The sequence below is a fragment of the Dendropsophus ebraccatus genome, chromosome 7 (genome assembly GCF_027789765.1).
Source record: "Dendropsophus ebraccatus isolate aDenEbr1 chromosome 7, aDenEbr1.pat, whole genome shotgun sequence".
In the NCBI taxonomy this organism is placed as follows: Eukaryota; Metazoa; Chordata; class Amphibia; order Anura; family Hylidae; genus Dendropsophus; species Dendropsophus ebraccatus.
In genome coordinates, this window is record NC_091460.1 from 115,905,381 (window position 1) to 115,927,894 (window position 22,514).

Here is a 22,514-nt window from a genome sequence, read left to right on the forward strand (position 1 = left end):
TCTCTGGCTGCTGCTGTATCTTTAGGCCGCAGAGCCAGATCAGAAGTAGCACAGAAGGAAAGTATGCACTGCTTATCATCTGAAAACTGACAGCACTGATATATGCATATCCATGCTGTCAGTTTCCCTGTGATCTAGGCCGCACATCCCGTTTACATATAAATTTTAAAGCCTGTCTGAAAGATGAGATCAGCCACATATCAGGCAATTTTCTGCTCCCCAGCTGACTGCTGTCACTTTTACATGGACTAATTGGATAGGATCGAAAAATGTGGGGGCCACTAAATATTCATTGCATTTGTCTTTCACAAATGCAAGTTTAGCATCTGTCATAGGAAATATCTAGCAATTCTACCAGCTACAACAATCAACAAACAACAACTACTACAACAACAACAAACAACAACTATACTACAACAATGACAAGCTCTAATGGTACATTTTATTGCCAATTCACAGGAGTTCAACTTGATTGACAGAAGAGAACAAGCTCCTCTACAGGAATTAATTGAAAAGCTGACGTCCAAGGACAGATAAGACCCGGGCCACGAGTGCACAGATGCCTTTCATTCAGCAAGCTTTGTTTTATCATTTCTGTTCCATTTATAACAGCCAAAACCTGTTTTTGAATTTTTTTTTTTTTTTTGCGTGTGTGCTTACAGAGGGAATGTGATGTATCTATTTTCTTGCCTTCTAGTGATTCCAGTTGATTGTATTTTACATAAGCAGTTTTAAAGAGGAGAAGGAATCTGTCGAACCCCTGTAATACTTTGCACACCCTTTACTGCACTGATGAGGTTGTTATGTATAATGTGCCTAATTTAACTACGCCTCAATTTCTACTCAACCACTAAAGATATTGTACATTATTACATGAGTGCTTGCTGATTTCCGAGCTAGCGTAGTAAGCAGCCAAATGGAACATGAAATCTGATGAGTAGGACGTGTGGTTTTGCCCATATAAATCAGTGTAACCCAGACACTGTAAACACATTTTCATGTTCTGTATGCGTCGAAATAGACTCTTTTAATGATGAGAAATAGGACAAATGAGATTTACAGTCACTGGAACTAATGGATGTATGTTTTAGACCTAAGGCAGCATTTTCACATCGATCTCGATACTTGCACAGGTTTCAATAATGTATGCCTTAAGCCAGGGGTCTCAAACTCGCGGCCCTCCAGCTGTTGGAAAACTACAATTCCCATCATGCCTGGGACAGCCAAAGCAAGCTTTGGCTGTCCCAGGCATGATGGGAATTGTAGTTTTGCAACAGCTGGAGGGCCGCAAGTTTGAGACCCATGCCTTAAGCTAACACTGTTCCTACATCTAACAAGGAAGCAATGAAATACAAAAATCCTGTATTCTTCTGTGGTTTGGCTTGGTCACAAGGAGCAGGTAACCAGTAATAGGAATGTAATACATGATAAAAGTGGACAAAGAACAAATACTTTTGTTTGTATAGTTATATTTGGAAAAAGCTTAGGCTAATGTACGTGGATTAAACGTAGCTGTTGACCCGTGAGAGGCTATTTGGTTCCAATAAAATCAGGTCTACTACTCATGTCCAACAGGATAAGCCAATAGGTACACTAAACTATCAAGGGCTTCTTTACACATCTGAACACTACTCTGGTCAACGTGCACAGACTTCTAGGTGTCATTTACTGTAAAGCAAGACCACTATGGAGCATTGCTATATCTCCACTTCTGTGCATTATTTCTATCTTCTTTATCTAAATTAAATTTAAAGGGGAACTCCAGCTATTTTTTTTTTTTTACTTTAAGGCTATGTTCACACTATGTCAAAGTACGGCCGTTGTTGCCATCCGCAACAACGGCCGTACTTTTTGCGGCTTGGAACAATGCCATTTTCAATGGTATCCCGTCCGAAGCTTATACACATCGTACGCGCTTCAGCCGGGATCCCATGCGGGGCCGCAAATAACTGACATGTCAGTTTTCTGCATCCGCAATTCAATGAATTGCAGCCGTAGGAAACCCAGTCAGTTCACATAATGAAGCGAGCGGCTCCGGCCGCTTGCTTCATTGTGTGCTGTGGGAGGTTCTGATGCAGGCGTGCGCTGATGCACCCGCATCAGAACCCTGCGGCCAAAAGAGATAAAAGTATTGTATTGCCCCCCCCCCCCCTCCAGAAGTTATCCAAATCACCGATATACACTTATTACAGGAAATGCACATAAACTGCTTTTTTTCCTGCACTTACTACTGCATCAAGGATTCACTTCCTGGATAACATGGTGATGTCACTTCCTGGATAACATGGTGATGTCACTTCCTGGATAACATGGTTATGTCACTTCCTGGATAAAATGGTGATGCTGAATGGCTGCTGAAGAGGATGATGGCAGGAGGACTCTGAGGGACACAGAGCACTGGAGGAACACTGAGCATCCCTCTGCCATCATCCTCTCCAGCAGCCACAGCCCGCACAGCTCTGGGAGTCGGGTCGTGACATCACCATGTTATCCAGGAAGTGAAGCCTTGATGCAGTAGTAAGTGTAGGGAAAAAAGCACTTTATAAGCATTTCCCGTAATAGGTGTATATTGGTGATTTGTATGACTTTTGGGGACAATACAATACTTTAATAAAAAAAATTTCGCCTAACTTCTCCTTTAAATCAACTGCTTTCAAAAAGTTTTATAGATTTGTTGTTTTTTTTTTTTTAAATAAGTCTTTCAGTACTTATCACCTGCTGTATGTCCTGCAGAAAGTAGTGTATTTTTTCCAGTCTGACACAGTGCTCTCTGTTGCCGCCTGTGTTCATAAAAGGAACTGTCCAAAGCAGGAAGAGTTTTCTATCGGGACTCGCTACTACTTTTGAAGTTCCTGCTACGGACAGAGGTGGCAACAGAGAGCACCGTGTGAGACTGGAGACAAAACACCACTTCCTGCAGGACATACAGCTGATGATAAGTACTGGATTTTTTAAATAGAAGTAAATAAAAAAAATCTATGTAACTTATTGACAGCAGTTGATTTGAAAGAAAAAACTTTTTGCTGTTCCTTTCAGATGAATTCTTCAGTACCTATAGAGCCCCTGGGCTCTTCAAGATAGTAAAACTAAAATGTCAGCAGTTGTTCCCAATGTGTATATCAATAGAAAACCTACAGAATTGGAAAAGACAAGACAAGTGTTTTGGCAGCTTGGTAGTTATAGACCACCTATGTGTGAATAGCTATTCTCATCACCTGCGAATATCAGATGTCAACACATGGCTGCTGATGGACATCTTTTATGCTACGTTTACACGGAATGATTATCGTTCGAATTTGCACGATAAAGATCGAATTCGAACGATTGATCGTACGTGTAAACGCAGCAAACGATCAAATGACGAGCGAGAAATCCTTCATTTTGATCTTCCAACATGTTCTTAAATTGTTGTTCGCAAAAAAATTTGCAGATCGTTCCGAGTAAACAGTCGTTCACCGATTTAACCTATGTGCAAGATAGGCTTAAGCGATCGCAAAATTTTTTTCCGTACGATATATCGTTCCGTCTAAACGCTGATCGTTATAAAAAAAAAAAAAAAAGTTTCTCGTACGATCGGGCGAATTATCGCTCCGTGTAAACGCAGCATAATGGATAGGGATGATTTTGTCACAATAGTCGTTGACCAAGCAGTCCACAAGTATCTAGTTTTATGGTCAGAATTTTTAAAGACCAGATACCTTGCCAAAAGCCTTCACTGGCCCATGCAATTGTTATATTAAAATGCAATTTAATATGGATGTTCTTTAATAGCCACCTGGATATTACACAACTGTGATATATTAATTGTGATCACATACATCTGTATACAGCAGACTGCCATCTAAATAATATTCTCAAAGAAGCCTTTGATGTTGCACATTGTTTATAAATGTCTATTCCAATTCAAATATTAAACTTTGTGAACAATTACGTATGTCTGGAAATATTAATGGTATTTATGTGGAGGGCTCTTCTGTAAATATTAAAGAGGCAATGTCGTGGAAAATTCTTTTACAGAAATCGATAGGGGTTGTGATCACAAGCAGTTCTGCAATATACTCTCTGTATTTATTTGTATGTTTTCTATGTTTTAATCAGTGTTATACATATGGCCACTAGGTGTCTATCTTCATGTGTACAGCTGCTGCACATCCACATTCAGTACAAGAGAATTCTGGGGGTGCTCGCATTGTATGGTCAGCTCTCCTGTCAAACAGCACCAAAACCTCTGTAACTACACAGTGACATTACAGTGACTGAATTATTATGTAACAAAGAGCATTGTCTCCTGGTAAGCTGCAGAGCTGATAATATACTTAGTAAAAGGTAATAATATAATGAGCCTAAATTAATTGCCCTCAGTTGATAGACAACCTGCATGATGAGAAGGTGTCTTTGTGAGCGCACAAAGGGCTGGGACTTCCTGAGTTTGGTTTCTTTTTCTTTGAACAGAGAAAACACCAAATATCAGCATGGAGGGAGCATGGATCACAGTTTGGCCAAATGTATAACAATGATTTAACCCCGCCGCTGCACTGCAAATTAACGTTGCTGCAGCCTATGCCTGAGGCTGCAACAACATTAATTTACAATGCAGGATGACACAGGCACAGAAGCTGCACCTGTTTCATCCGCGCTGGGTCCCGGCTATCACTGATAGCCAGGGGCCCGTCGCAACTCTCAGCACCGGAGCTGCACTCCGGTGCTGAGTTAACCCTATGGATACTGAAATCGGCATGATCGCAACATCTATAAGGCTTCAGACAAAGAATTCTTCCTCTACAGAAGGAGAATTCTCTGTCCGATGTGAAAGCAGAGCCCCGATGATAGCCATGGAAACGGAGCTACGGAGGCTGGCGGGGAAGGGAGGGAGGTTAGGCTGGAGCACGGTCATGAGCTCTGCCCCTCTCTCCCCTGCCGCTGTTACAAGTTTCTGGTTCAATGATTTTTATTAACATTTTACAAAGTAAATGCAAGATATTAAATACATTTAGAACAATATGTATAGAATTTAAATACATTGTCTAAGTAAATTGATAAGGCTCGCACTTAAAACAACTGTTACCACATAACATTATTCAACAACAACATATTTAGTAAAATAGTAGCAAATATAATTGCGAAAGTAGAATCAGGTGCAAGAGAAATAATAATTCGGTTAATTAATTAGGTCAAACATTCCACTGACCTCATGGCAATAAAATAAAAGATGTAAGGTATTAGTGGGCCCAATATGTAAGAATATGTAATTGGAAAAATATAGGTGTAGAGGGGATACCTTTGTCTTACTGAGCTAGACTCCCTGTCACTCCTAAACCTGGGTTCTCCCTTGGTTTCCATATTCTCTGGAAGGTAGAACAGCGGCAGGGGACAGAGGAGAGGGGGCAGAGGTATGGACATCAGCCTATAGGATCATTATCATCCCATAAGCTGATATCCAAAAACAACCTGGGCATTGAGGCATCAATGACCCATGGTCGTGAAAGTCTTAAACATAGAAACCCAAACAATAAAAATAAAAAAGCAGGTATAATGCATAACTGCTTGCAATCACAACCCCCTGTTGAAGTTTTAGAAAAAAAAAAATCTCGACAGGTACTTCTTAAAGGGGTTATTTAGTGCTACAAAAACATAGCTACTTTCTTCCAGAGACAACACGACTCTTGTCTCCAGTTTGGATGTGGTTTGCAATTAGGCTCCATTCACTTCAAAGGAACTAAGTGGCAAACCCCACTTAGTCTCTGGAAGAAAGTGGCCATGTTTTTGTAGCGCTGGATAACCCCTTTAACCCTCTATAGACAAAATGGCATAACATATGAAAATCTTTAATACCATTGCTAGATATCTGGAAACCTTACATCAACTAGAAGCCATATTTCCAGTATACATATCTGATGTCTTTAAACAAACTCTGGTGCTGTTGTGGAGTAATAAACACTCAGGCGGAGTCATATGTCAACCAGTAAACTAGATATAATGCTCCACTGTACTGACTAGTCCTGGATAGATATGTGTTATATACATGTCCACATACCCAACCCCCTTAAAGTGGAACTAAACCTTACACACTGAAAGAAAGACCCTCAGTGTATATCAATGTAAGAGGCTCCTTCTACAACATATCTCGCCTCTCGCAGGACTCAATCTACTTGATAGGAGTACAGAATGGAAATTGTTATACTGTACATTTTTTCTTGTAGTCAATGACTAATCTGCTAGATAAGTTCACAACCCTTATTTTCTTTTCTTATGGGTTTATGGGTTTAGTTCCAATTTAAGGGATCAACGTATATTTTTTTATTCTCTGAAAACACTGATATAGCACTTACTGGTAAAGATATGTCCATTATATTGAAACATTACTTCAGATGCAATATATGTTTTGCAAAACTTTTATTGATAAATAAACCTAGAGAACTCCTGTGTCCAAGAATGCTTTGTGTGTTAGTTATCGTACAATACATAGGTACCATAGGCTCTTTGCTATAGCCAAAAGGATGGGGTGCAGTGATGGAGTCTTAAAGGGGTTATCCAGCACTACAAAAACATGGCCACTTTCTTCCAGAGACAGCACCGCTCTTTGTCTCCAGTTTGGGTGGGGTATTGTAACTTCGTTCCATTGAAGTGAATGGAGCTTAATTGCAAACCACACCTGACCTGGAGACAAGAGTCGTGTTGTCTCTGTAAGAAAGTGGCCATGTTTTTCTAACACTGGATAACCCCTTTAAAGGGGTTATCCCAAAGAATAAAAGTTATTGGCAATTAATAGTCTAGGAGATAACTAGCTGATCAGTACGACTGCTGGGACTGTGCACGCGTAGCCACCTATTTAATCACTGTCTATGGGACTTTTCAACCATGCCAAGGTCAAGATCATTCAGTGATGTCCTATAGAGGATGCCGGACATGCACACTGCTGCTCCGTTCATTCAGAGCACAATTGATCTCTGTTGTCATCATCTTTTTAAACATGCTTTGGGGGTCACTGCTACAGAGACCCACTAATAAGATTTTCCTGACTGATATTTCTCCTGATGCATTTGTGTGCATCTGTTTTGATCAGTTTTTCCATTGAATTCACTTATAAAAAAAAAACGGATCAAAGCGGATCCATTTTTACGTACTCAAAAAAGTAGTCAACCTTCTTTTTTGTGTCTGTTAAAAAAAAAATAGATCCGTTTTTTTTTTTTTATAATGGAATTCAATGGAAAAACTGATCAAAACGGACGCACAAAAAGGCATACTGAGCAAAAATCCTGTGTATGAACATAACCTTAAAGTGAATCTGCACCAGCTGCCACCCACCCCAAACTGCTGATAACCTTCTGTAGTCTTGCCCCCGTCATGTCCAGTCCCGGGGACAACCCTTGTCCTGGTGCCAGTATTTTGGTTAAAAAGTTTTATTCTGGAGGAGACTCAAAGAGGGGGAGCCTAGAGCATCTGTGCCCTAGGCCTACAGCGCCTCTCTCCCTGCCTCCATCCAGCCCAGGGGCGTGCTGAAAAAGAAGAAAGGCGGGAAGAAAGGGACATGGAGTGGTGAAGACTAGAGAACCATATCGGTGGTTTAGGGGTGGGTGGCAGCCAGTACAAATTAGCTTTAAAGTGACTGTACCAACAGGCCTAGGCTGAAGCACTGGAGGCGGGCCGACCCACCCTTAGTGGGGAAAAAACCCCGCCCCTATATGATAGGGTTCCATTGATTCTAATGGAGTCACGTCATGGAGGGGCTGGGGTTTCTTCCCACTAAGGGTGGTCGGCCCGCCTCCAGTGCTTCATCCTGGGCCTGTTGGTACAATTACTTTAAGGAACTGGTCCTAATGGAGAATGGGATTCAGCCAATTCAGTGTGAAGAAGCTAAATACTATGATAGATCAGGTCCAGACCAAATGGGGAATATATGGTTCCTGCAGATGATGGTAAATAGCTGCTATAGAGGCGTCTAATCCCGGTGACTGGTGAGGGCCAGGTCCTTCTGACTGAGGGTACGTAAACACTACAGAATCCCGACGGAAAGAACGTTGCGGATTCCGCAGCTCGCACCCGCTCACGGTCTCAAGCGCGCATTTCTGCCCGTGCCATAGACTGCATACTATGGTCGGGCGGTTTCCGCTGTCTGTCCAAAGAATGAACCTGTTCATGGGGAATAGCCATAATACTGGATCTATTCAGGACCTGACCACTAGGGGGCGAGAAGGCCCTTCCCAGTTATGGGAAATAAATAGCTACTGTAGAGCCGGCTAGTCCCCGTCACCAGGTCCTTATGGGATTTAGTCACAACCTCTTTCTAAAGGGCGCCCGGCAGCAGACCATTATGTTTATATTCCCGCCCTGTATATACATATCCCGCGCTCCTCCCTCCTCCACAGCTGGCAGCCGCACCACTGACCCCTCCCTTTCTTCCCCGGCTCCTGTCACCATGGCTTCTCATTGGTTGGGCGCTGTCCTTGTCCCGGGTAATCTGCAGTCCCTGATTGGTTCAGTCGGAATGGTTTGAAATGTACAGTGACCTCCTGGCTCCGCCCACTTCTCCTGTCAGCGCCAAAACTGAAAGATAGAACGAGCGGGAGCTCCATAAGCCGCAGTCTGCAGTTGTGATAGTGTGCACTGTGCCATGGCTACACCACCTAAGAGAAGCTGCTCCGAGCTCCCTCCTTCACCGTCCTCTACTACGTCCTCCCCGGGCAAAAGAAGCAAGGTGAAGCGGATCTCTATAGAGGGCAATATAGGTAAGAAGTGCCGTGCACCTGTCGCCTCTATGGGACCCAGCGTAGCGTTGTCCCTGGATGAGGAGACCTCGCGGCTTCCGTAGTTACCTCAGTATATAGTGGCGGGATCCGTGCGCGTTTATACAGCTGCTCACTATCACCTCATTGAGCTGTTTTCCCGCCTCTTAGAAGAGGCAGCTGCTCCGGCTCTGTACAATGGGGCTGTATACAGCTTATAATAGGGTGGTGGTAGTTTCCTAAAGGATAACGGACAGCTTGGCATAATGGGAGTTAGAGTGGTACAATGTCTGTGGATTCTGCCCTGTAGCGGTGAGGTAGAGGTCTATGGCCGCCCTCACATGTATAGGGAGGCTTGTATGATTACAATGCACTGTGCCCTGTATACTGCGCAAGCTTGTGTGTGATGTACAGTATACAGGGCGCAGGGTGGGCATGCAGGGGCAGAAGCTGGGTATACTGGGCATGCAGGGGCAGAAGCTGGGTATACTGGGCATGCAGGGGCAGAAGCTGGGTATACTGGGCATGCAGGAGCTGAAGCTGGGTATACTGGGCATGCAGGGGCAGAAGCTGGATATACTGGGCATGCAGGGGCAGAAGCTGGGTATACTGGGCATGCAGGGGCAATGGCTGGATATACTGGGCATGCAGGGGCAGAAGCTGGATATACTGGGCATGCAGGGGCAGAAGCTGGATATACTGGGCATGCAGAAGCTGGATATACTGGGCATGCAGGGGCAGAAGCTGGATATACTGCGCATGCAGGGGCAGAAGCTGGATATACTGCGCATGCAGGGGCAGAAGCTGGATATACTGGGCATGCAGGGGCAGAAGCTGGGCATGCAGGGGCAGAAGCTGGATATACTGGGCATGCAGGGGCAGAAGCTGGGCATGCAGGGGCAGAAGCTGGATATACTGGGCATGCAGGGGCAGATACTGGGCATGCAGGGGCAGAAGCTGGGCATGCAGGGGCAATGGCTGGGTATACTGGGCATGCAGGGGCAATGGCTGGGTATACTGGGCATGCAGGGGCAATGGCTGGGCATGCAGGGGCAGAAGCTGGGTATACTGGGCATGCAGGGGCAGAAGCTAGGCATGCAGGGCACAAGCTGGACATACTGGGCATGCAGGGGCAGAAGCTGGGGTATACTGGGCATGCAGGAGCAGAAGCTGGATATACTGGGCATGCAGGGGCAGAAGCTGGATATACTGGGCATGCAGGGGCAGAAGCTGGATATACTGGACATGCAGGGGCAGAAGCTGGGTATACTGGGCATGCAGGGGCAATGGCTGGGTAGAAAAAAAAATTACAGGCGTTATCCAGTGCTACAAAACATGGCCATTTTCTTTCAGAGACAACACGACTCTTGTCTCCAGTTCAGGTGTGGTTTGCAATTAAGCTCCATTCACTTCAATGGAACTGAGCAGCAAAACCCCGCCCAAGCTGGAGACAAGAGTGGCGCTGGATAACCCCTTTAAAGTGTACCTGCAGTTTATTTTTTTTTTTGTTGTTGTTGCAGAAATCAATAGTAATCAGAAATCAGGCGATTTTAAGAAACTTTGTAATTGGGTTTATTAACCGAAAAATGCATTTTTATCATGAGAAAGCAGTTTGAAGCTCTCCCCCTGTCTTCATGGTTCTCTATGAAAAGGGGAGGCGTGGAGGGAGATGAGGCACCAAAACAGGACAACAAAGAGTTAAAGGGAACCAATCACGAAAAAAACGTCCATAAAGCTAAGGAAACGTGCTGGTACATCAGCCAGCACGCTTCCTAAACATCCCCCTGTACCCCCCGTGATCCCCTCTATTAGTCAGTATTCGGCGTGCTGACGTCTTCAGGACGTCGCGCATGCGCAGTACGTTGGTCTCGTCTCCCTCCGTACTGCGCATGCACAGCGTCCTGAAGATGTCAGCACGCCGCCGACGTGGAACGCAGGCCCCGGCTGACGTAAGTGGAACACACGACTTTCAATCACACCCCTGTGGGCGTGATTAAAGCGCCTCCTGCCGCCCAGGAAAATGACTAAATCCGCCCACCGTGACTACTTGGCGGAGATTTACATACAGCGCGGGACTTAATCAAAGTACAAATATTGACTAATAGAGGGGATCACGGGGGGTACAGGGGGATGTTTAGGAAGCGTGCTGGCTGATGTACCAGCACGTTTCCTTAGCTTTATGGACATTTTTTTCGTGATTGGTTCCCTTTAATTTACAGCTACATCACCGGCTATCTCCTCTGAGATCAGCACTGACCTCTCTGACCTCTGAATACCGGCTTTCACACCGGTCCTGCTATGTAATCCTTTGTTCTCTGTCTCCCTCTTCCCCTCTGTATAGATTAGACAAGACTTGACTGATGTAAAAGAGTCGAGATTTCCTGATAATGAGCAGTGGATGAGACGGGGGGGGGGGGGCCTGGGGAAAGTCTTTTTGAATGCAGATAATGGCATATTTGCCTAATAAACCCAATAACAAAGTTTCTTAAAATGTCCTGTACTATCCTGTCCTGTGTAAGGATACGTTAACACAGGCAAAATATGCTGATTCTGTCACCTATTGACTTCAATGAAAAATGTTGGAAAAAATAAAATAAAATGTTCTTAATGCATTCACACTGCATTTTTGATGCCAGATGCAGCTATATGTCATACTGCCTAATCCTTTTCTTATTGGCAATAGGATTAAAATGGATCAAATGTTTTTGACCACACAAGTGTGGCTGACAGCATGAGCCTAGCCGCATAATAAAATTAATAGGAACTTTAACAAAAAAAAAAAAGGTGTGAACATACCCTAATACTGGCACATTTTTGCATACTGACCACTGGTCTAATAAGCTGAACGGTCAGTATGGTAGTAATCCGCCATACTCATTGAGCTACCCTTTGAAATACAGCACCCATACAGATCCATCCATAATTTATCCCTTTTCCATAGACTTCAATGCGCGTTTTCTTTCACAAAAATTGGTGAAAGTTATACATTTTTAAACGTGCGTCTTTTATATACGTCTATGTGAACAGACAGATGTAATATGAAAGTCCTCGTGTGAAAGTGGTCCAGTACTGGATGTTTATTTTTGACTTTCTCTAATCTTAGTGTTGTCCTCAGTCGGTCTATTCATGCATGTAAATAAAAAAAGAAAAGTCACGTGTTTTGTGATCTGTGAAAGTGCAGCTGGGCAGACAGGCTTCCAGTCACACAGGACACAGATGTCAGCATTGTAACTACATTTAGCACATCTGAGTTTCTTAAAGGGAACATGTACGTCCTAACTGCCGGCTGTATCATATAGTAGCAGCTGTCCTAAATCCTTTAAATTATGTTCTGTTTGATAGGTGATAAGATAAGTGTCCACTGGAAGTCTCTTCTCTGATGTCTGCCTGCCAGCCTCGGCTTGGCTGACAGATCTGTCTCCTTTTGGGTATAGGGAGAAACCTCTCAGTCAGTAGTATTATAAAATGTAACATCTGTGTAAAACTTGTGCTCATCACTTGTCATTGTCCTAACAGCTGCGGGCAAATCTACATTTGTCAATATCCTTAAGAAATGTAATGAGGACTGGGAGGTTGTTCCTGAACCCATTGCAAGATGGTGCAACGTTCAAAGCAGTCAAGATGAATTTGAGGTATGTCATATGTAAAGTAATGGCAGAAACGGAGTGTCTTTATCCTGAACCACCCTCTTCATCTAGTGGGCAGAAATGCTCAGGAAATTTTCATTTGATTGAAGCCTACTTGTCACAATTTTTATTAAGAAGTTAACAGTAGTTGAGTTGCAAGCAGCTTTGAAATATACTCTCTATTTATTTTAAGTTTTCTATGTTTAAATCAGTTATTTATATGAACAATGTGGTCCATGCTCTTCATGATCTTTTCTCTGTTCAAAAAAAGAGACAAGAAGTCCCAGTCTTTTGCAAGCTTAGGCAAGGAAAGCACACAAAGGGCCGGGACTTCCTGTGCTTGGTCTTTTTTTTTTTTTTTTTTTTTTTTTTTTTTGAGCAGAGAAAAGACAAAATATTGGAACAAGGGGAGCATGGGCAACAGGTTGACAGGAAGGGAGACACCTAGTGGCCATATATATAATGTCGATTGAAACATAGAAAACTTAAAGGGAACCTGTCACCGGAGACGCTGGCATAGAGCCCGCACGACCCCCTGGTGAAGCCCCCAGATACTTACCCTTTCCGGCGAGTCCCGATCCTGGAGCCGGTCCCCGGACGAAGATATCAGCGCCCGAAGCCGTGCGCGCGCACTGCAGAGATTAGTCCGATGCCCATAGAGGATGACTGCTCCAGTCATTCTCTATGGGCATCGGACTCGTCTCAGGTAATTTGCATACAGCGTGCGCACGGCTTCAAGCGCTAATATCTTCGTCCCGGGACTGGCTCCAGGAGCGTGACTCGCCGGAAAGGGTAAGTATCTGGGGGCTGCATTGGGGGTTTGGACGGGCTCTGTGCCCGCGTCCCCGGTGACAGGTTCCCTTTAAAGGGAACTGATTATTGTTTTGGCAGCAAAACATGTAGATGAGGCTATACTGTCTGCAATTTAATAGCATACTTCCAGTGCCCATTATAGTGCCTATATTCTTTTTGTATTTCACAGCTTGCACTGGGTGGTTATGTGGTTTTAATAATGTTTCATCTGTAATATACTTTTATTTAATCTAACATAATAAAAGCTATGTTCTAAAGGGGTGTTGTACCCTGGACCATGTGCCTGTGAGAGGGTTGTGTCAGTGGGATCATTATGGATGCAAAAACAATCTAATCAGCGGGACAGGATGGTGCATGACCTTTTATCGGTTCTGTTTTTTAGAAATACTGTAAACTTTACATGATCTGTGTTCTGTTTATTATAAAGTGGTGCATACTACATATCTGATTATTGCCGTGCGTGGGGGGGTTTCACATTGGAGGGCTTGTGTTTGTGTTTTCACTTCTGATTTCCATACAGATGCTATAAACTGATTTCAATATAAACATTTCTTGTTCCTAAAACATTTTCTTGTGCCCAAGTAGGAGCTCACCACATCACAGAAAAGTGGCGGCAATCTTCTCCAGATGATGTATGAAAAGCCTGAGCGCTGGTCCTTCACCTTTCAATCCTATGCTTGTCTTAGCCGAATTCGAGCTCAGTTAAAGTCCTTTGGGGGGAAGCTGAAAGAAGCAGAAAAACCTGTGCTCTTTTTCGAGCGTTCAGTGTACAGTGATAGGTAATGCCCTTGCTGGTTAAACCTTCTATACAGTTGTTCACATTCAGTATATACTAATATTTACTAGGCTTTGTTAGGTGCATTCACAAATTATCATTCCACTGAAAATCTTACACATTTTGGACTGTAAATTGTAGAAGTGGGTTTTCCAAACTTCCCATGCAATGTTCAAAATTAGGGTATGCCACCTTTGTCCATGACAGGAACTGTCCAAAGCAGGAGAGGTTTTCTATGGGGATTTGCTACTGCTTTGGACAGTTTCTGTCACTGACAACGGTGGCAGCAGAGAACACTGTGTCACACTGGAAAGAATACACCACTTCCTACAGGACATACAGCAGCTAAGTGCTGTAAGACTTGAAATTTTAAATAAAAGTAAATTACATATCTATATAACTTTCTGACACCAGTTGGTTTTGAAAGGGTAAAAAGTTAGCTGAAATACCCCTTTAAAGCATGCCTGTGATGGTGCTGGGTTCACATGTTGGCAAGTTTCGTGCAAGAGCCTTACTAAGCCATAATAGGGCTCCTGCACGTAACTCGCTGGGGCTTGGGATGTTTCTGCGTGTGAAAGTTTTAAGCCCTGCACAATGACAGGTATGATGTAAGTTAACAATGCTTTGTATTTGCAGTAACCACTGTTTCCATATTTATTCTTTGTTTTATAGGTACATTTTTGCCTCCAATTTGTATGAGGCAGAATGTATGAATGAAACAGAATGGACAGTTTATCAGGATTGGCATGACTGGATGAATTCTCAATTTGGGGCTGATCTTGAACTTGACGGTATTATCTATCTTCGTGCAGCACCTGAGGTACGTGTCATGTAATTTATGTGCTTCTAAAGCTTGGCTGGGTTTATATACCAACTCCAAACAAGCTAACCACAATCAGTGCAAAAAAAAAAAAGGCTTTTATTTTTTTCACTGGATCGGAAAACGCTGCAGAAGATATTTGCTCCGATATTGTTTAAAAGTTTGCGCTACTGTACTTACACAACCGCAAGAACTTTTAAACAGTTCCGGAGCTCCTGGCATCATAATTAGAGATGAGCGAACCTCGAGTCGATCCGAACCCAAACTTTCGGCATTTGATTAGCGGTGGCTGCTAAAGTTGGATAAAGCCCTAAGGCTATGTGGAAAACATGGATATAGTCATTGGCTGTATCCATGTTTTCCACATAGCCTTAGAGTTTCATCCAAGTTCAGCAGCCCCAGCTAATCAAATGCCGATCGTTCAGGTTCGGATCGACTCGAACCCGGTTCGCTCATCTCTAATCATAATGAATCATCCACAGGTCCGATCCACAGAATACTGTGTGTGCACTGACAGTTTTTGCGGCCATGTGACTGCCTCCTAAGACAAATCGCTGGAGGTTAGGAACAGGCAATAAATTTATTGTAGAAGTTTTAGGCCTCATTCACACATTCAGTCATTTTTCCGGACCGTATATTATGTCTGCAGTTTATGCAATATGCAAAAAATTCGTCCCTAGTGCATCTGAAATTTTTTTGGTGGATCTGTAAAAAAATGGCAAGGTAATAGTTAAATTAAGGTGATTCATGTCTTTTTACGGATCTAACCTCCACACAGAATGCAGACCCCATAAACTTCTATTATTTATTACGGTCCGCACTAGGACATGTCCTACTTTTTGCGGAAAAGATTGTGGATTTGTAAAACTGGATAGTGTGAATAGCCCAATTGAAATCAATAGGACTTTGTCTATAATTGCGCATCTGAAGTTATGGATGAATTACGAAATGTGTGAATAAAGCCTTGAACTCTATAAAATGGAAGCTATCACAAATGTAGAAATTTTGTGTAGAAATAAAAGAAGCTGTTTACATGAACAGGTTTTCTCCTGGTTTCTCCAGTTTTCTCCAGGTTTTACACCCCGACCTCCATGCTTCAGAAACATTTTTTTAACCCCTTCAGTTAGGCCAGTGCAGTATTACCCAACCTTTTGCTCTCCAAAGCTTTATTCACACGTCTGTTCTGTCCACAATGGTAGGGAGCACTACTGATGCATATTTGTAGTGCGGCCCACGGCCACGGGCTGCACTACGAACGTGTGCATGTTGCCCAACTGTTGCAAAGCAACATCATGGCCTGACAGCTTTTAGCTGTAATTTTAGTTGTAATTTTGCCACAGGTTGGGGAACACAGTTCTAGAGAGACAAGATAGGAAGAGGCAGGCAGCCTGCATTATTCTGTTTCAAATATGTTTTTTTTAAAGTAAAAGCATTATATTTTCACTGTTTTTATTTTTTCAGTTTTTGCTAAAAAGGTATCTATTTATTTATTGATTTATTTTGTAGAAATGCCTAAAGAGAATTTATTCTCGTGGAAGAGAAGAGGAGCAGGGAATTCCTATGGAATATCTGGAAAAACTTCATTATAAGCATGAGAGCTGGCTCCATCACAGAAATATGAGGTTAGCTGCTTATTCAACCTTTTATTGAATAATGTCTTATTATCATAACTGGGTATGGGAAGCCGGCCCCTAGTGTGACAATCTTCCCTCCCGTCTGTGACGCGGCTTGATTGATTCTAATGGAGCTGCATCAAAGGGGGCAAGAGATGCCGGTGGCTTGTTCCTTTTTAGAATCGTCGCTTGGTTCCCACACACGGGATCGGTCTATTCCTGAGCACCAGCGCAGCACAAAGCACTGGAGGCGGGCCTTCCAGCCCCCAGTGTGATGAAACCCCCTCCCCTCTGTGATGTGGCTCCAGTACAATCAATGGACCTCGTCACAGACTGGAGGGGAGATCATCACGGGCCTCCAGTGCATAGAGCGGTTTGGTGCACAAGAAGAAAACGGTGCCAAGCACCAGCAAGACGCTGAGTTAATTTTTGTACTTCTCCTAATGGTACATTTGCTTAAAGTTAGAGGGAATCTGTCAGCTGCAATTCACGCTCCAAAATGCTGCTACTATATTAGATGGCTGTTAGGTCAAGGAGACACAGGATACCTTTTATATACATGTCTGTGCTTCAACAATGTAAAAATTGCTTTTTTTCCTCAGTCAAAAAAATATTTTCTACATTCTGAAAGCACAGGCTGACATATGAACAGCTATCAAACTAGTGTCAGCAATTTGGAACATGACCTGCAGCTGACAGATTACCTTTTAAATATTTTACAAATACATTGTTTCAGCAAATTTGTTGCCTTCTCCTAATTTGCCGACTCCCTCCCCCCCTTGTTTGTTGAAGGCCTGATATGTTCATGTATAATCAATGGTTCTATAAAAAACAAAAACCTTCATAGATGTTTATCTGCTTTACAACTACATTAATGGTAGTAAATCATACTTTGTGTCTTTACAGGACGGATTTTGCGTATTTACAAGATGTCCCTATTCTGACACTTGATGTAAATGACGATTTTAAAGATAATAAACAGAAGCAAGTATGCCTTATAGAAAAGGTATATTAGAACTGTATACATTCATATTCTAATTTACTTTTGGGAAACTTCTTTTCCCTTAGGCCTTATTCCCATGTTCCATAATTGTGTCCACAATTGCGAATCTGCAATGGGCAAACTAGTGTTTTTTTTTTTTTTTTTTAAACCTGATCAACTTTATTAAACTAGCACAGTGCAGATTTAATAGATCTGGGAAAAAATACTTATTGTGGATGCATTACATATTGTGCATCCACAATCCGTATTTTTTTAGCAGATTACGAACATTGATAGTGGAAAGAATATACGGGCCAGAGAAAAAACACTGAACTTGTGCCTAAGGCCTTATAGGTTTACATAATGTTACAAGCTCCAAGCTTCTCAAATGTTTATTAAATCACACAATTGCTGGACATCTGCAGCCCCTCACCCAGCTTTTCTCAACACAGTGAAAGGCTACAACACATCCATCCATTGTCTGTTTTAATGAACACTTGAGATCCTGCAAACAAGTGCCAGGATTTTATAGTTTAGATTGAAGATTTCGGTGTCCATTTTTATCAAACTAACAGCAGGATGTCAATGGTTTGCTCTTTTAGGCTAAGTTTACACTCCATTGAGCAGGGTACTTTTAACTTAAGTACCTGATAAACCTAACCCTCTCCTCATTTACCAGACTGTGTCCAAAAGTGTGTCCTTTTGGCCTTCATCTGGGACGTGAGTTTGAATCCAGTATACTATGCAGTATAGTTTATACTTTCCCCCTAGTGCACTGAAACAGAAAATGTACTCTTTGGCTGAAAAAGTACCATCCTAGTCACACTATTCCTGACATGTAAACAATGATAAAGATACTCATACCTTTATATTCATTGGCTGGAACCTGTTTTGTTCCCCAAAACATTGATTGTAATTTGTTGTTGGTAGAAAGAGGTTCCACTCCAGCAAATTTTGCTTTTCTCTGCTCTGCTTTTCTACTAAATACATGGCTCCTAACCTTAAAGGGTCAAATAAACTGGTTTCAGACAGTTATATAGATCTGTAGTTTACTTCTATTTAAAAATCTCAAGTTTTCCAGTACTTATTAACTGCTGTATGTCCTGCAGGAAGTGATGTTTTTTTCCCAGTCTGACACAGTGCTTAAAAAGAAGTCAATTACAAATTTATAACTTTCTGAAGCCAGTTGATTTAAAAGAAATTTTCGGCCAGAGACCCCCAACATGTCAAAAGTTTTGTTAAATGAAAGGGTCATCGATCAGTGAGAACATTATAAATAAATAAATATATAATTATTTTTTTTAAAGCAGGGAAAGTAGAAAGGGTCAATAACACTGTATCAAACTATAATAAATATTTTTCTGTTCTTAGCTAACTTTTTTTGTTTTTTTACAGGTTAAAGAATTCTTAAGTACATTATAACATCAACAAGATGCTGGCTTGCACTATACTGAAAAAGCTGTTTCCTCTTTTTTATGGAATGATGAAAAATATGTAGTTGTAAGAGTAATGCTTTGTGTGTTGAAGGGGGGGTGTTTTGGCTTTTTTATTTTTTTATTTAATCTTCAAGGCAAAATATGAGTTTAAGCTTCGATATTTTCTTTGAGTTATGATTTGTCGGCACTTAACAGTCAGCCTGTTGTCAACAGGTTCTAAGATTTTTAATTATGTATATGTACACATCTTTATTTAAACATTTGCTATCCTGATCATTGGTACCGTGACTTTCATGCTTTAGACACCACTTATTTATTATGTTGGGTAAAACAACTATCTGTTTTGTAAAGGAGTCTCTTGACCCCCCTTTGGTGATCTTGCTCCAGTCCTGATGTAGATGTTGTGTTATATCTGTAATATAGCTGGTGAGGGGGGGAGCCTTTCTTCGCTCTCCACTACTGCTCCCACAGAGCCCTGGTTTAGATGCACTGCACCTCCAGAATTGAGGTTTGCACAAGACATTGCCTGCTCTGCCAATCAGGCGCCTAAGCTGGTCACTGCCGGTGGGCTTAACAGGCAATAAATCGTGTAGACTCCGATTATACTATAATAGTCCCACATTACAGTGTTTTGTGAAATATGCAAAATGTTTATTTCCTTTTATATATATATATATATATATATATAAAAAAAAAAAATCAAAACTTTGTTGAATTTAGTATTTTTTTCTGTGTGCATTTTTTTTTTTGTGTACAAAAAGAAACAATTTAAGTGCTATTATATTTGAAAGTGTAATTTACAGCCTTAGGCTATGTTCACACTACGGATGAGACCGGCCGTTCCGTGACTCCGGCCGGGTCACAGAACGGCCGGTCTCAGCCCGGATCATCACGGCCAGTACTTAAAGCGTAACTGTCATGTTTTTTTATTGCAGAAATCAGTAGTATAAGCGATTTTAAGAAACTCTGTAATAGGTTTCATCAGCCAAAAAAGCCTCCTTCTGTACTCAAGAAGCAATCTCCCAGCCTCCCCCCCTGACTTCTTATCTGTGCATTATCAGGCAAACACGTCTTCATTACAGAGAAGCCAGTGAAGACGGCTCTGCTCTCTCCATTGTAAGCCTATGGAGGGGGGAGGGGCCGAGGGAGATGAGGGAGCAGGAAGAGGTGACATGAAAGTCAGCTGTCTGTAGACTCTCTGGGCACCTAAAATGCTAAATTCAGGTGTCAGAAAGGTCAGTGCTTATCTATGAACTTACTGAGAGAAGATTGCAGGGTGTTGTGCTTTGCAGGACTGCTCCGTGCTCAGTCACTCCTAACAGCCCCTCCCCTCTCCATAGCCACATAATGGAGACAGAAATCCTGCTGCTTATGATGTGAGGGGGGAGGCTGGGAGATTGCTTTTAGTACATAAAACCTATTACAGAGTTTATTAAAATCGCTTGTACTGTTGATATTAAATGTTTTCAGAAAAATGGCCCTGAAATGACAGTTACGCTTTAAGTACCGACCGGATGATCTTACCTCCGTGGAGCTCTGATGCGGGCGCATCAGCGTGCGCCCGCATCAGAGCTTCCCATAGCACAGAGTGAAGCAAGCGGCCGGAGCCGCTCCCCCACTAGACACCAGGGAAACGTTGCCTCCGGTAATCGGAGGCAGCTGTCAACTTTGACAGCTGCCTCCGATTAGCTAATTAGCGGGCACGGCGATCCGACCGTGCCCGCTAATAGCAGCGGTCCCGGGCTACTCGCGGCACCCGGGATCGCGGCACTTCAAAGCGGGGCCGCCGCGCGGCCCCGCTTTGAAGTGCAAGTGAGGACATATGACGTACCGGTACGTCATATGTCCTTAAGAGGTTAAAGTCTTCTGTATCCTGTCCCCACTGGGACAAGCAGAGCAACATCTAATCGCGGTGCTGTCATGAAGGATTAGTCGAAAGTGAATTAATAGTATATAAAGAATATTTTTTTATTTTGCACACCTGACATTTAAGGGAATCTGTCAGGTTCCTACCAGGTAGAGCTGCAGACAGGTGTGGCACCTCAGCTTCCAAGGAAAATACTACAAGTAGATAGCTGTGGCACTGTCAGTATCATATAGATATAATACATTACAGCACAGATCGGTAAACGTTTGGTATTGCAGCGTCCATAATGACTGCATCTATAAACCCCTTATATTAATTATCCCACCAGATTAATGCCATAAAAAAAAGAACTAACCAAAGTGTCAATAAAAATATAGAAAAAAAGCTATCAAACGTCACATGTACCCAAAAGGTGTACCGCTAAAAACATCCGCTTATGTCGCTAAAAAAGCGCTCACATATTACAGCTCTTTCAATATGCAAGACAAACAGTTTTTATAGTATAAGTGTCATAAACGATAACAAACGCAATATATAAAATGGATATCACTGTAATCCTAATGACCTGATGAATAAAGATAACATGTCATATGTAACATAGTAAACGGTATAAAAAAAATAATAAAATCCAGCTGCTAAATTGTGTTTTTATTAGTACCACCTCATAAAAAGTTAAATAAAAACATGATCAGGGTGTCACATGTGCCCCGCAATGGTACAGATGGAAACGTCATCTTGTCTTGCTAAAATATTTTGGCATCCCAAGGCCTCTGACTTGATATAATTGCTATGAAAAAACTGAAATAAAAAAGGCCTCAGAATTCATCAGGTCTCTGTCATGTCTGAGGCCTTTGGTTGAGTCAGGTGACGCACTGCGGCAACATATGGGGGATTTTTAGAAACATTGGAAAAGGGAATAAATATTCAGTGGTGTTTCTCAGTTAGTATTTGCTGTGTTAGAGGAAAAAAATGGATTAAAATGGAATATCTGCCAAAAAAATAGAGTTTTTTTAATTTCCCTTCCCAGTTGCTGAAATTTCTGCGAATCACCTAAAGGGTTAATAAACTCATGAAGTGTTACTTTGAGGGGTGCAGTTTTTACAGTGGAGGGATTTATGGGGGTAACTAACATACTGGTCCCTAATAAAATCAGAATCAGACATTTTCCTTAAAATTTTAAAATTCGCTGTAAAACTTTTAAGCCCTCTAACATCCTAAAAAGTAAAAGGACATTCACCAAATGACGTCACCATAAAGTAGACATGTAGATGTTACATTAATAATTAGTTTATGTGGCATGACTAAGAAAAAGAATTTTGAATAAATTGTAAATTTTAAATTTTTTTGCAAATATTGTTTTGTTTTTTGTTTTTACAAAAAACTACTTAGTGTATCAACAAAAGTATATCACAAACATAAAGAGGAATATGTCATGAAAAAACTGTTTCAGAATAACCACGATAGTTAAAAGCATCGCAGAGTTATAACTATATAAAGAGAGACAGGTCAGATTTGAAAAATAGGCCCCGGACATTAAAGAGGATGTACCACCAGGTACATCCTCTTTAATCTGAACCCACGGATCGAACAGCACCGTCGCGGGGAAGCCGGTGCCGCGGTCCGTTTTTTGGACAGTGACCCGGTTCCCGTGCACGGCGCCATTCTATGCACCAGAACCAGCCGATGCTCAAGCAGTGGAGGCGGGCCGGCCGCCCCCAGTGGGAGGGTATTCCCTCCCCTGTATGACGCGGCTCTCTTAGAATAAGCCGCGTCATACAGGGGAGGGAATTCCCTCCCACTGGGGGCGGGCCGGCCCGCCTCCAGTGCTTGAGCACCGGCTGGTTCTGGTGCATAGAACG

The 22,514-nt window shown here is 42.4% G+C and overlaps 2 protein-coding genes across 3 annotated transcripts in view; both read left to right on the forward strand.

Annotated features, from left to right (window-relative positions):
- Positions 1 to 869, forward strand: part of MOB1B (MOB kinase activator 1B) — a 36,297-nt gene extending 35,428 nt beyond the window's left edge. For both annotated transcript variants that reach the window (XM_069978256.1, XM_069978257.1), the window contains exon 6: positions 460 to 869. In XM_069978256.1, the coding sequence (XP_069834357.1) occupies positions 460 to 537 (78 nt within the window). In that variant the 3' untranslated portion in view covers positions 538 to 869. The remainder of the gene's footprint in view (positions 1 to 459) is intronic.
- Positions 870 to 8,478: 7,609 nt separating this feature from the next.
- On the forward strand, positions 8,479 to 19,061 carry DCK (deoxycytidine kinase). Its single transcript, XM_069976752.1, has 7 exons — positions 8,479 to 8,726; positions 12,240 to 12,355; positions 13,748 to 13,941; positions 14,610 to 14,757; positions 16,264 to 16,379; positions 17,277 to 17,376; positions 18,748 to 19,061. Exons 1-7 carry the CDS (start codon positions 8,612 to 8,614, stop codon positions 18,772 to 18,774), a joined length of 816 nt encoding a protein of 271 aa, XP_069832853.1. The 5' UTR covers positions 8,479 to 8,611; the 3' UTR covers positions 18,775 to 19,061.
- The last annotated feature ends 3,453 nt before the right edge of the window (positions 19,062 to 22,514 follow it).

Bases quoted from the DNA above. Each gene is read 5' to 3' on its own strand.
- DCK (XM_069976752.1), top strand. From the start codon at position 8,612: ATGGCTACACCACCTAAGAGAAGCTGCTCCGAGCTCCCTCCTTCACCG. The intron at 12,356-13,747 runs GTATGTCATATG...GTGCCCAAGTAG, and splicing joins GCAGTCAAGATGAATTTGAG to GAGCTCACCACATCACAGAA. The intron at 13,942-14,609 runs GTAATGCCCTTG...TTTGTTTTATAG, and splicing joins CGTTCAGTGTACAGTGATAG to GTACATTTTTGCCTCCAATT.